Source organism: Nerophis ophidion, linkage group LG13, assembly GCF_033978795.1.
Source record: "Nerophis ophidion isolate RoL-2023_Sa linkage group LG13, RoL_Noph_v1.0, whole genome shotgun sequence".
Classification (NCBI taxonomy): Eukaryota; Metazoa; Chordata; class Actinopteri; order Syngnathiformes; family Syngnathidae; genus Nerophis; species Nerophis ophidion.
Window position 1 is genome coordinate 56,782,793 of NC_084623.1, and position 14,296 is coordinate 56,797,088.

A 14,296-nucleotide genomic window follows, 5' to 3' on the forward strand; every position below is an offset into this window, starting at 1 on the left:
TAGCACATCAGTTTTAGCTAGCGGTTAGCGTGTTAATTGTCCAGTTGTCAGCTAGCAATTAGCACATCAGTTGTCAGCTCGCGGTTAGCGCACCCGTTGTCAGCTAGGGACTTAAAACGCCAGTTGTCAGCTAGCGATAAGCAGATCCGTTTTCATTTAGCGATTAGCGTATCAGTCGTGCGCTAGCGATTAGCACATCTGTTGTAAGCTCGCAATTAAGGGCTAGTTGTCTGCTAGCGATTAGCACACCAGCTGTCAGCTGGTGATTTGTTTGTCAGCACCAGTTGTCAATTAGCTATTAGCTTTTCACTTGCCCAGTTGTCAGCTAGCTATTAGCACACCCGTTCTCAGCTGGCGATGTAACACACCAGTTGTCAACTAGCCATTAGCTTGTCACTTGTCCAGTTGTCAGCTAGCTATTAGCACACCCGTTGTCAGCTGGCGATGTAACACACCAGTTGTCAACTAGCCATTAGCTTGTCACTTGTCCAGTTGTCAGCTAGCTATTAGCACACCCGTTGTCAGCTGGCGATGTAACACACCAGTTGTCAGCTAGCGGTTAGCACACCAGTTTTCATCTAGGGACTAGCGCGCCAGTTGTCAGATAGTGATTAGCATGCCCGTTGCTTGCTAGCGTGTAACGTGTCGGCTAACAATTAGCATGTCCGTTGCTAGCTAGCAATTAACTTGTCAGTTGTCAGCTAGTGCAGTGGTTCTCAAATGGGGGCACTTGAGATGATGTCTGTCACTTCCTCCGCAGGAGGCCTGTGTGAAAAGCAAAAAGAAGAAAGAGAAGAAATCCAAGAAGAAGAAGAAGGAAAAGAAGAAGAAGGAGAAGAAGGCAGCAGATGTCTCAAGTGACAACTCAGATGTAAGTTCCTTCATCAAGTCATCTTTAAGTGTCCTCACTTCTCCTCCTCCTTCTTCTCCTCCTTCTTCTCTCACCAGGACTCCGCTGACGACTGGGTTGAAGCTAAGCCTCAGTCCCAACCTGCCAAGGCCTGGAAAGTTCCAGACAAGTCCAAAGCTGCTGAGACCGAGGGCAATTCCACTCAGAATGTGAAGGTACTTTGCAGGACTCTGCAGGATTATTGTAGTTAAATATGTATTTCATGGTCAAATACTTATTAAATATGTATTTAATACTTATTAAATATGTATTTCATGGTCAAATACTTATTAAATATGTATTTAATACTTATTAAATATGTATTTCATGGTCAAATACTTATTAAATATGTATCTAATGGTCAAATACTTTTTAAATATGTATTTATTGGTCTAATACTTATCAAATATGTATTTAATACTTATTACATATGTATTTAATAGTCAAATACTTATTAAATATGTGTTTAATACTTATTACATTTGTATTTAAGGGTCAAACACTCTTTAAATATGCATTTAATACTTATTAAATATGTATCTAATGGTCAAATACTTTTTAAATATGTATTTATTGGTCTAATACTTATCAAATATATTTTTAATACTTATTAAATATGTATTTAATGGTCAAATACTTATTAAATATGTGTTAAATACTTATTAAATATGTATTTAATGGTTTAATACTTATTACATTTGTATTTAAGGGTCAAATAATTGTTAAATATGTATTTATAACTTATTAAATATGTATTTAATGGTGTAATACTGATTAAATATGTATTTAATGGTTTAATACTTATTAAATGTGTATTTAAGGGTCAAATAATTTTTAAATATGTATTTAATACTTATTAAATATGTATTTAATGGTCTAATACTTATTAAATATGTATTTAATGGTCAAATACTTATTAAATGTGTGTTTAATACTTATTAATTATGTATCTAATGGTCTAATACTTATTAAATATGTATTTAATGGTCAAATATTTATTAAATATGTATTTAATTGTCTAATAATTATTAAATATGTATTTAATACTTATTAAATATTTATTTAACATGTTTAATACTTATTTAATATGTATTGAATGGTTAAATACTTATTAAATAAGTATTCATTGGTGAAATACTTATTAAATATGTATTTAATGGTCAAATAATTATTAAATATGTATTTAATGGTAAAATGATTATTAAACATGTGTTTTTAATGGTGAAATACTTATTAAATATGTATTTAATGGTTAAATACTAATTACATATGTATTTAGTGGTTAAATCATTTTTAAACATGTTTTTAATGGTCAAATACTATTTCAATATATATTTATTGGTGAAATGCTTATTAAATATGTGTTTAATGGTGAACTACTTATTAAATATGTATTGAATGGTGAAGTACTTATTAAATATGTATTGAATGGTGAAGTACTTATTAAACACGTATTGAATGGTCCACATGTATTTGATGTGTGTAGAGAGAGGAGTGGATGACCTTTGACTTCCTGGCCATGAAAAGCACGTCCACTGCAGAGAGAAGAGCTGAGAAGGAGAGACTGAAAGAAGAGGAGCGGGCCAAAGCCCAGGCCATTGAACAGGTCTTTAGTTACTTCACTTAAAGTTAGTACAAAACATGTTTTTAGAAAATAAAATAATTAAAAAAATAAAACGAATGGTTAGATATAAGCTACTAGGATCTAACAGGCACACAATGGCACACAAGACATACTGTATCTAATAATAATAATAATAATAATACCGTATTTTCCAGACTGTATACGTTTATGAGCCACACCCACTACATTTTTAAATAATAAAATATTTTCGATATATTAGCCACACCGGACAATAAGCCGCAGATATATATGTTGTGAAATGAGTTATTTACACATCAATATTTTGTAAATGTTTATTTATATACCTCAATTGAAGAATCCATACATGTAGAAACGTTATGGACGGCCCGGAGAGCAAACAGCAAAGTTTTTGGTATGTTTTTTTTTTTTTTTAAGTCGAAATAGAAGGGCAATTCAGCCACGGCAGCACTTTTTATTTTTCTAATATTACTTTATAGCCAGCCGTCACCGAAGAAAAATCCAATAATTAATCACATTTTTTTATAAGCTGCAGAGTTCAAAGGGTAGGAAAAAAGTAGCGGCCGATAGTCTGGAATTTACAGTAATAATAGTTGAACAGTATTTTGGTGTCACACAGCACTTTGGTCAATATACACAAGTATCAAATAATTATAGTTGCACATTTCTTACACATACAAAGTCTCAAAGTGTCCAGTAACAAACGTGTCCACAACACTCACTTCTTGAGCTTTTTAAAATGTATTCATTTTTTAATTATTATCGTGTTTTGGTATGTAAAAAAAAACGTCATTAACATAACTTGAATAATTATTGTGGCCCCGAGGTGTCGCCTAAAAATGACCACTCCACTTCAAATTAAAGACAGTTCTAGACCGTTATAATAAATATGTTAGTATTGTTCATACCTATCATTGTCCTCTGCTTGACTGATTTCACTTGATCAAACCATTTTTAACAAAATAAAAGTCTCTGAGATCTCCGGCTGCTATTGTATTGGGTAAATATCGGTATTGTATAGCTCGATTGGTAGAGCAAACGTGCCAGGAACTTCAGGGGTGCAGGTTCGATCCCCGCTTCCGCCATCCTAGTCACTGCCCTTGTGTCCTTGGGCAAGACACTTTACCCACCTGCTCCCAGTGCCACCCACACTGCTTTAAATGTAACTTAGACATTGGCTTTCACTATGTAAAAGCGCTTTGAGTCACTAGAGAAAAGCGCTATAAAAATATAATTCACTTCACATGTAAAAGTTGTATCAGCACACCCTTGGATTTTAGCGGCAAGTTAAACACGAGTTTGGTACTTTCAGGCGGGTCTGCACAAACTGGAGCTGAATCCTTACTGGAAGGATGGAGGAAGTGGACTGCCCCCAGTGGAGAGTGCTGGTACTGCGGCAAAGAAAGGTAACCTCAAACAAAAAGGTGCTTGGAGCGGTGTCATGTTTGCCCCCTCTCTGCTTGTAGATTTTGGGTCATGATGAGGTCCTTCCTGTGGCTGTCCTTCTTTCCAGCCTTTCATAGCCTTTTTTTCCATTCTATTCTGTGGATCTATGAACGTCTTCCCTGAATGGCTCATTTTCAAAGCACTGAATGCAAACGTCGCCTTCTCATTTGTCCTTTTTTTTCCCTTTGCCATTCATCCACCAAATGTTGCTCTTAATGACTTCCTGCGACTCAGAAAGACCTTGACACGCATGAAGACCATGAGGTCTGACAAATGAATTGATACTCATCACATCAACAGATTACGAACGATACTGGCTTCAACTATTATTTATATGTCCAGTCCTGATGATATCTTTGGAGGAACTGAATGTATGAAACACGCCTCTAACTCTTGAACCTCGTAAATGTTTGTATATGATGTAAATTTGGCCGATACCAATATTGATGTGGTACGATATCGCCGGTAACCATACATACTTTGATTATTTTGTCGCGTGCAATGTCTAAAAAGTTTTGACTAAGTGAAATGAATCAAACTGAGAACAATTGTAGGTATGAAACACACTAACCTATTTATAATTAACCTTCTGGAATAGACTTATGCTGTCTTTAAACTGAGGTGGGGTAATAACTGCATTTTAATTTTTATTTTTTGGGCGACACCTACTATTAATAATAGATTATTTTTGTCAAAAGCTCTTTACATTGAGCAAAGAACCTCAAAGTGCTACAGTGCATAAAAAAAAAAAAAAGATGATTAAAAATAAAAACTAGAACAGCCTAATAGCTAGAACTAGCACGCATATATATATAAAAAAAGCTATTTTAAAAAGAAGGGTTTTTAAGCCTTTTATAAAAACATCCACAGTCTGTGGTGCCCTCAGGTGGTCAGGGAGAGCGTTCCACAGACTGGGAGCGGCGGAGAAGAAAGCCCGGTCTCCCATTGTTATGATATCACACACAAGTAAACACTCTGCAGGGACCGCATGTATCGCGCATGATATCTCACACAAGTAAACACTGTGCTCGGCTGCTTGTATTGCACATGATATCACACACAAGCAAACACGCTGCAGGACGGCTTGTATCGCACATGATATCACACACAAGTAAACACTGCGCTCGGTTGCTTGTATCGCAGATGATATCACACACAAGTAAACAGTCTGTACGACTGCTTGGATCGCACATGATATCACACACAAGTAAACACTACATGACCACTTTTATCGCACATGATATCACACACAAGTAAACACTCTACAAGACCAATTTTATCGCACATGATGTCACACACAAGTAAACACTCTACAAGACCAATTTTATCGCACATGATATCACACACAAGTAAACACTCTACAAGACCAATTTTATCGCACATGATATCACACACAAGTAAAAACTCTGCACGGCTACTTGTATTGAACATGATATCACACACAAGTAAACAAGCTGCATGACTGCTTGCATCGCACATGATATCACACACAAGTAAACACTCTACAAGACCAATTTTATCGCACATGATATCACACACAAGTAAACACTCTACAAGACCAATTTTATCGCACATGATGTCACACACACAAGTAAAAAATCTGCACGGCTACTTGTATTGCACATGATATCACACACAAGTAAACACTCTACAAGACCAATTTTATCGCACAACGATGTCACACAAGTAAAAACTCTGCACGGCTACTTGTATTGCACATGATGTCACGCACAAGTAAACACTCTGCAAAACTGCTTGTATCGCACATGATATCACACACAAGTAAACACTGCAGAACCGCTTGTATCGCACATGATATCACACACAAGTAAACACTCTACATGACCACTTTATCGCACATGATATCACACACAAGTAAACACTCTACAAGACCAATTTTATCGCACATGATGTCACACACAAGTAAACACTCTGCAAAACTGCTTGTATCGCACATATCACACACAAGTAAACACTCTGCAGAACCGCTTGTATCGCACATGATGTCACGCACAAGTAAACACTCTGCAAAACTGCTTGTATCGCACATGATATCACACACAAGTAAACACTGCAGAACCGCTTGTATCGCACATGATATCACACACAAGTAAACACGCTGCAGGACTGCTTGTATCACACATGATATCACACACAAGTAAACACGCTGCACGGCTGTTTGTATTGCATATTTTACATGCAAGCTGACATTTTTTCCGCTAATATTGGAGCGGTCATTAGGGGTGTAACGGTAAACAAAAATTTTGGTTCGGTACGTTACATCGGTTTTGAAGTCACGGTTCGGTTCATTCTCGGTACAGTAAGAAAACAACAAAATATAAATTTTTTGGGTTGTTTATTTACCAAATTTGTAAACAATTGCATAACATACATATACACACAGGTTCCATTGCCAGGGTTAATGTGGTCAACATATATTGATTGATTGATGGAGACTTTTATTAGTAGATTGCACAGTACAGTACATATTCCGTACAATTGACCACTAAATGGTAACACCCGAATAAGTTTTTCAACTTGTTTAAGTCGGGATCCACCTTAATCAACATTAAACTGCCTCAAGTTGTTGCTTGGCTAACTTGGCAGTAAGGCGATATATGGGCTTATTGTTCTTCCACCATAGAAGTGGGTCAAAATCTAGTTTTAATGCAATACAGCAACCCCCCTGCGATCCCTAACGGGACAAGCGGTATAAAATAGATGAATGGATGGTCTTAAATGTGCTGCTATAAAAACATTTGTCATTGCTTTAGCCCTCCCTGGCTGGCCGAGTGGAGGCTGCTTGAATGCGGTGTTTGCACCACGCTCCTCTTTCTCTGCCTTAAAGCAAGCTTGACTTGGAGTTGGTGCCGCTTCAAAGGGGTTAGCATGTTTGACGTGTTGGTAGAAGTGTACACTACTGCTGCTGAACGCTGAACAATGTCGGCAAACCTCCGTCCTCCATTGTTGTATCGCACCGCGAAGCCAAAGTGTTCCCAAACGAGAGATGTTAACGAGGCAGGAGGGTATTCAAGCCCTGGCTTTTGCATGTTGTCCTAGCCCGGTCACTGCTAGCCTGCCGTGTGTTGTGCCTTACTCTGCATTGTTTTCACAACGTGCGGTGCGCTACCTAATATGTCCGTGTGGAAACTCGTTCAGTACGCCTCCGAAACGAACCGAAACCCTGTACCGAAAGGGTTCAGTACAAATACACGTACCATTACACCCCTGATATATATTTGAAATCACTCTTATATATTCCAGATGGTCCGGTGGTGAATGACGGGGGTCTGAGTTGGCTGAGGAAGAACTACCAGAGGATGAAGGAGCAGGCAGAGAGAGAGCAGCGCAGCCTGGAGGACGTGGTGGCCGACAGATACGGAGTAAAGTCTGCATGGAACATCCACCCGCTGGATTTCTGGTAACCGGCGCAGATCATTGAAGGTGTTTCCATTCGGCAGTCAATGGAGGAGTTTCAGCAGCGGCTGGCGGAGGCAGAAGAGGCGGTGTACGGACACAGGAGGAGAGGAGAAGGCGACAGGAAGGACAGAGGCGGCTGGTCGGAGCGCAGGGAGGGATGGAGGAGAAGAGGAGATGACAGCGAGAGAGATGGCTGGAGAAGAAGTGAAAGAGAGGACAGACATTCACAGAGAAGACAAGGTGGAGAAGGAGCGAGAGATCAACCAGGACAGCGAGGGAGAGATGGTGGAAGACAGGACCGGGAGGAAGAAAGAGAGAGACCTCGGGATAGAGAGAGATCCAGTCTTGCATCACCCTCGCAACAAAATTGGAGTCAACGTTCTTCTACGCTTGGCTCCCTCAAAGGTCGCTTCCTAAAACCCTCTGAAGACGACGACGTCAGAGGTGGGTTGATATCGTCTCTTCTGTCTGTATGCTTTGGCGGTTGGTCTGGTATCGTTCCTCAGCCGCGAGTTGAACAGTTTTTGTTGCTCTAGGGCGGCCTGCTCCTACACCTCGGTCAGCTACGAGATTCTTAAAACCCACCTCTGACGACGAGGACTCGGGTCCACGGACCACAATTTCCCCGCGCCGCAAGACGAGCGTCAGTCCGGCCCGCGACCCCCGTTCTTTGGAAAAGGAGGAAGACCGAGGCGCCGCAAAGCTATCGGTCGCCCCGAGTGACGGCAAAGGGAGAAAATCAAGGTTAGTCATCTTTGAAAGAGACGGAATGTGTTGAATGAAGATTTCTGTCGGGTTCAAACACAGAGCTATCTATTAAACAAGACAAAAAGCAAGGAATCAAACAGAGACAGGATTCAATTTAGCTCATGAGGAGAGTGCGCGTGGACCTGCAACCTCGTACAGTGTCTCCACGCCTCCTCCTTTATTTGGGCATTCCCTGATTACATAGCTGCAGCTGCTTCTAAGGGGAGGGATCATAAACAGTTCAAACCAAAAGGTGCTTGGAGCGGTGTCAGGTTTGCCCCCTCTCTGCTTGTAGATTTTGGGTCATGATGAGGTCCTTCCTGTGGCTGTCCAAGATCTGAGAAACCGACACCTCTACAGCGCATTCCATCGCACACAGTGGAGGTTTCCAATCTGTCTGCCTTTTGTTTGATAGGATCAAAGACAGCTTTTTTCTTCAAACAGGCCAACATGAACGCATAGCAAACAAGTTGTGTGATAACTTATGTACAATTATTCTGACAATTTCTGTTTGAGCAGGTTGACTTTTTGTCAATTAGATTGAGGCTTAAAAACGATCTGATATTATGCATGTAAAATCTCTAATATCAAGTTATATACAAGCCAGAGAACATCTAAACTCTCCAATCCAATCCAACACACCATTTCATCTATTTTACTAAAGTCATTTACAAAAGGTAAACTTTACGTCCACACAAAAGCACACAAGCTATATACGTAATAGTCATTGAACAATATTACATTATAAAACAGCACATATGTCCATATAAATATTTATCTAATAATTATAGTTGCATATTACTTTCACATACCAAGTCTCCAAGGCAGTATTAAAAATTATCCAGTAACAAACGTGTCCGCATTATTCAAATCACTGCATCGTGACCTTTGACACCTCCATATTTAGTAAAGAAACCTACAACTACGATGAATGTTACAATCAAACAGCTGGTGTGCAATAAGCACAATACCTGCAATGTAAACACTTTGTAGGGCGCAACATAACACATTCAACTTCCTGGTTAGACAACATACCATAGAAAGCCGGTGCAGTACTGCCATTTAATTTTTAAAAGTGCAAATGAGTCTCAACTGTGATAATAAAACTGGATATAACAGCTGTACAGCACAGCTATCATAATGAGCTATTTTTTTTAAAATGGTAGAATAAAAAAATACATTTTATTGTCATAAATATATTAATTAACACACCAAAGTACCAAAGATTGGTACCATTTAGCACCGGTGTCAATTTCCAGGTACTGGGAATTGAATTTTAGTTACATATTACTTACACATACCAAGTCTCCTAAGCAGAAAGTATCCAGTAACAAACGTATCCGCATTATTCATGACTTTTATGAATTATTGTTACCACTAGATGTCGCCCAAAAAACTCATGCCTGACACTTAATTAATAATAAAAAATACATTTTATTATCAATTCCTAAATATTTTGTAACACACACAGAAGTACTAGAAAATTAATGCCGTTTAGTGCCGGTGTCAATTTCCAGGTACCGGGAATTGGTATCGTCTCGGTTTTAATGTGAACCGTACCCATCGCTTGGTAGGCTACAGGTTACTTGGAGCTAGCAGCTACACAACAGCTCAGCACACAATAGCACACAAGCTATGCATTAATCATCAGTGTAAAACAGAACATTTTTCAATATAAACAAGTATCTAATAATTATAGTTACATATTACTTACACATACCAAGTCTCCAAGGCAGTATTAGAATGTATCCATTAACAAACTGCATCGTGACTTTTCTGAATTATTGTTACCACTAGATGTTGCCAAAAAAAAACATTTGTGTCTATGCCACACAGTTAATTATAATAAAGAGGTTAGTGTTTTTCATCCCTACCATTGTTGTCCGTGTGACTAATTTCACTTGATCAGACCTTTCTTAACTCTCCATACTACAAAATAATACAAATATGCGTGATTCATCGTCACCATCGATATCAGGCAATAGTCCAGGCTCCATTATCGCTGTTGTATCGGATGTGACAAAGCAGTATCAGGACAACTTTCCTTGAAGCAAAGCTCTCTGAGTTCTCTTTCAAAACACACAAACAAAAAGCTTCAAATTGAAAGTATATGCACATATTACCGCAGTTCCAGGAAGCACCTCTATCACATTTCCAGGAAACTGGTTCTGCTGAAAACCAAGAAACTATTACGAGTAATTGTTCAGCGTATTTAATTGTCCTTTTAATGAAAGAAAAATTTCAGCGGCTAACCTTGTCTCAGATCTTGGTGGGGTTTTTTTTAGCCATGATTCTCATCTATTTAGTTTTTATCCTTAGATTAGATTCAGGTGATTTATGAATAACTTTGAAAACTGTATCTTAGTGTTATATCGGTCGATATCGATAATTATTGATATTTTTATGACCTATTGAAACGAAGGACCAGGAGAAAAATAGACATTTAACAAAAAAAAAGGAAGAGATTGGGTTTCACTATGTAAAGTGCTTTGAATCACTAGAGAAAAGTGCTATATAAATATAATTCACAAACTTTGTCTGATTATAGTCCCTCAGCTATCAAGGCATAAAGGAAAGGAAATGTCCACACAAGCCTGGAAAACACTCAATGTCAACAAAATAATAAAATCACAATAAACGCTTGACAACAAGCTCTCAAAATGAAAGAAACAGGAAGAAATGCTTCATAAAGTGTAAGAAAATTGTGCAAAGTGTGAAAACGTAAATTGAAAGTCCATCCATCCATGCACATATTACCACAGTTCCAGGAAGCACCTCTATCACATTTCCAGGAAACTGGTTCTGCTGAAAACCAAGAAACTATTACGAGTAATTGTTCAGCATATTAAATTGTCCTTGAAACGCTTTAATTGTCCTTTTAATGAAAGAAAAATTTCAGCGGCTAACCTTGTCTCAGATCTTGGTGGGAGTTTTTTTAGCGATGATTCTCATCTATTTAGTTTTTATCCTTAGATTAGATTCAGGTGCTTTATGAATAACTTTGAAAACTGTATCTTACTGTTATATCGGTCTATATTGATAATTATTGATATTTTCATGACCTATTGAAACGAAGGACCAGGAGAGAAATAGACATTTAACAAAAAAAAGGAAGAGATTGGGTTTCACTATGTAAAGCGCTTTGAATCACTAGAGAAAAGCGCTGTATAAATATAATTCACAAACTTTGTCTAATTATAGTCCCTCAGCTATCAAGGCATAAAGGAAAGGAAATGTCAACACAAGCCTGGAAAACACCCAATGTCAACAAAATAATAAAATCACAATAAACGCTTGACAACAAGCTCTCAAAATGTAAGAAATGCTTCATAAAGTGTAAGAAAATTGTGCAAAGTGTGAAAACGTAAATTGAAAGTCCATCCATCCATGCACATATTACCGCAGTTCCAGGAAGCACCTCTATCACATTTCCAAGAAACTGGTTCTGCTGAAAACCAAGAAACTATTCCGTGTAATTGTTCAGCTTATTAAATTTTCCTGGAAAAGCTTTAATTGTCCTTTTAATGAAAGAAAACTTTCAGCGGCTAACCTTGTCTAAGATCTTGATGGAGTTTTTTTTTCTTAGCCATCATTCTCATCTATTTAGTTGTTATCCTTAGATTAGATTCAGGTGTCTTATGAATAACTTTGAAAACTGTATCTTACTGTTATATGGGTCGATATCGATAATTATTGATATTTTTATGACCTATTGAAACGAAGGACCAGGAGAAAAATAGACATTTAACAACAAAAAAAGTAAACTTTGTCTGATTATAATCCCTCAGCTATCAAGGCAGAAAGGAAAGAAAATGTCCACACAAGCCTGGAAAACACTCAATGTCAACAAAATAATAAAATCACAATAAACGCTTGACAACAAGCTCTCAAAATGAAAGAAACTGTAAGAAATGCTTCATAAAGTGTAAGAAAATTGTGCAAAGTGTGAAAACGTAAATTGAAAGTCCATCCATCCATGCACATATTACCACAGTTCCAGGAAGCACCTCTATCACATTTCCAGGAAACTGGTTCGGCTGAAAACCAAGAAACTATTATGAGTAATTGTTCAGCCTATTAAATTTTCCTGGAAAAGCTTTAATTGTCCTTTTAATGAAAGAAAACTTTCAGCGGCTAACCTTGTCTAAGATCTTGGTGGGGTTTTTTTTCTTAGCCATCATTCTCATCTATTTAGTTGTTATCCTTAGATTAGATTCAGGTGCCTTATGAATAACTTTGAAAACTGTATCTCAGTGTTATATGGGTCGATATCGATAATTATTGATATTTTTATGACCTATTGAAACGAAGGACCAGGAGAAAAATAGACATTTAACAACAAAAAAAGTAAACTTTGTCTGATTATAATCCCTCAGCTATCAAGGCAGAAAGGAAAACAAATCCCAACACAAGCCTGGAAAACACTCAATGTCAACAAAATAATAAAATCACAATAAATGCTTGAGAATAGGCTCTCAAAATGAAGGAATATGTAAGAAATGCTTCATAAAGTGTAAGAAAATTGTAAAAAGTGTGGAAATGTAAACATAGAGAAACCTGATTAGAACTATTTCCTGCAGGTTGAGTGGCAGGAAGTTACAGCTGTGCTCTAAATCAGTGGTCCCCAACCTTTTTGTAGCTGCGGACCGGTCAACGCTTGAAAATTTGTCCCACGGACCGGGGTTTTTATTTTTTTATTTTATTTTTTTTTCATAAAGAAATACAATCATGTGTGCTTACGTACTGTATCCCTGCAGACTGTATTTATCTATATCACTGGTCGGCAACCCAAAATGTTGAAAGAGCCATATTGGACCAAAAATACAAAAACAAATCTGTGTGGAGCTGCAAAAAATTAAAAGCCATATTACATACAGATAGTGTGTCATGAGATATAAATTTAATTAAAAGGACTTAAAGGAAAATAAATGAGCTCAAATATAGCTACAAATGAGGCATAATTAGATTAGATAGATAGATTAGATAGTACTTTATTTATTCCGTCAGGAGAGTTCCTTCAGGAAAATTAAAATTTTCAGCACAATCCCATTCAAGATCAGACAAACATTACAGGGAGACAGAACAGGATCGCTGACGGGTCTGCCGGCTTCCAGCGCCCCTTACAAAAAAGATGAGATACGGGGAAACAAGGTGGGGGGGAAAGGGAGAAAAAAATAGAAGATTAAAATAAAATAAAAAAATTACTCTTAGCCTGGGCCCTGGAGAGGGGGTGCAGACTGAGGCCAAGGGAAAATGATGCAATATGTAAATATAGCTAGCCTAAATAGCATCTTAGCATCGATTAGCTTGCAGTCATGCCGGGACCAAATATGTCTGATTAGCACTCCACACAAGTCAATAACGTCAACAAAACTCACCTTTGTGCATTCACGCACAATATTAAAAGTTTGTCGGACGAAATGAGACAGAAAAAGAAGTGGCATAAAACGCTCTTAGAAAATTGGAGAACGTTATACTAGTAAACAAACCACGGTGAGTTCAAGGACCGCCAAAACTAGTAGGACAAAACGACGCTCGGCAAATACTTGAGTCAATGAAGCATGTTTAATACAAACAGTGTGCTTTATAACAATTAGGGATGTTTGTGTCATGTTTGTCCTCCTACAGAAACCATATTAAAACAAAATGTATGTTTTTTTCCCCCCTCATCTTTTTCCATTTTTCATACATTTTTGAAAAAGCTCCAGAGAGCCACTAGAGCGGCGCTAAAGAGCCGCGGGTTGCCGACCCCCGATCTATATTGATATATAATGTATATATTCTGTTTTTATGTTGATTTAATAATTAAAAACAAAACTTTTTTTATTTTATTTATTTATTAAACGCGGCCCGGTGGTTGGGGACCACTGCTCTAAAGGGTGAGCGGTCTTCCATCCATCCATCCGTCCATTTTCTACCGCTTATTCCCTTTCGGGGTTGCGGGGGGCGCTGGTGCCTATCTCAGCTACAATCGGGCGGAAGGCGGTGTACACCCTGGACAATTCGCCACATCATCGCAGGGCCAACACAGATAGACAGACAACATTCACACTCACATTCACACACTAGGGCCAATTTAGTGTTGCCTTGCATTATTTACAGACCACATTGGTCTGACTATGGTCCCTTTGGGGGAAAAAAAAAAAAAAAGTTTTTCATTTTGACTTTTTCTTCTCTACTGTCACCTGATT

The 14,296-nt window shown here is 37.9% G+C and overlaps 1 protein-coding gene across 2 annotated transcripts in view; it reads left to right on the plus strand.

Moving 5' to 3' along the window:
- cwf19l2 (CWF19 like cell cycle control factor 2) overlaps positions 1-14,296 on the plus strand; it is a 72,060-nt gene that overhangs the window by 12,032 nt on the left and 45,732 nt on the right. For both annotated transcript variants that reach the window (XM_061919256.1, XM_061919257.1), the window contains exons 3-9: positions 761-871; positions 949-1,065; positions 2,376-2,495; positions 3,805-3,898; positions 7,203-7,321; positions 7,400-7,802; positions 7,895-8,102. In XM_061919256.1, coding sequence (XP_061775240.1) covers positions 761-871; positions 949-1,065; positions 2,376-2,495; positions 3,805-3,898; positions 7,203-7,321; positions 7,400-7,802; positions 7,895-8,102 — 1,172 coding nt within the window. The remainder of the gene's footprint in view (positions 1-760; positions 872-948; positions 1,066-2,375; positions 2,496-3,804; positions 3,899-7,202; positions 7,322-7,399; positions 7,803-7,894; positions 8,103-14,296) is intronic.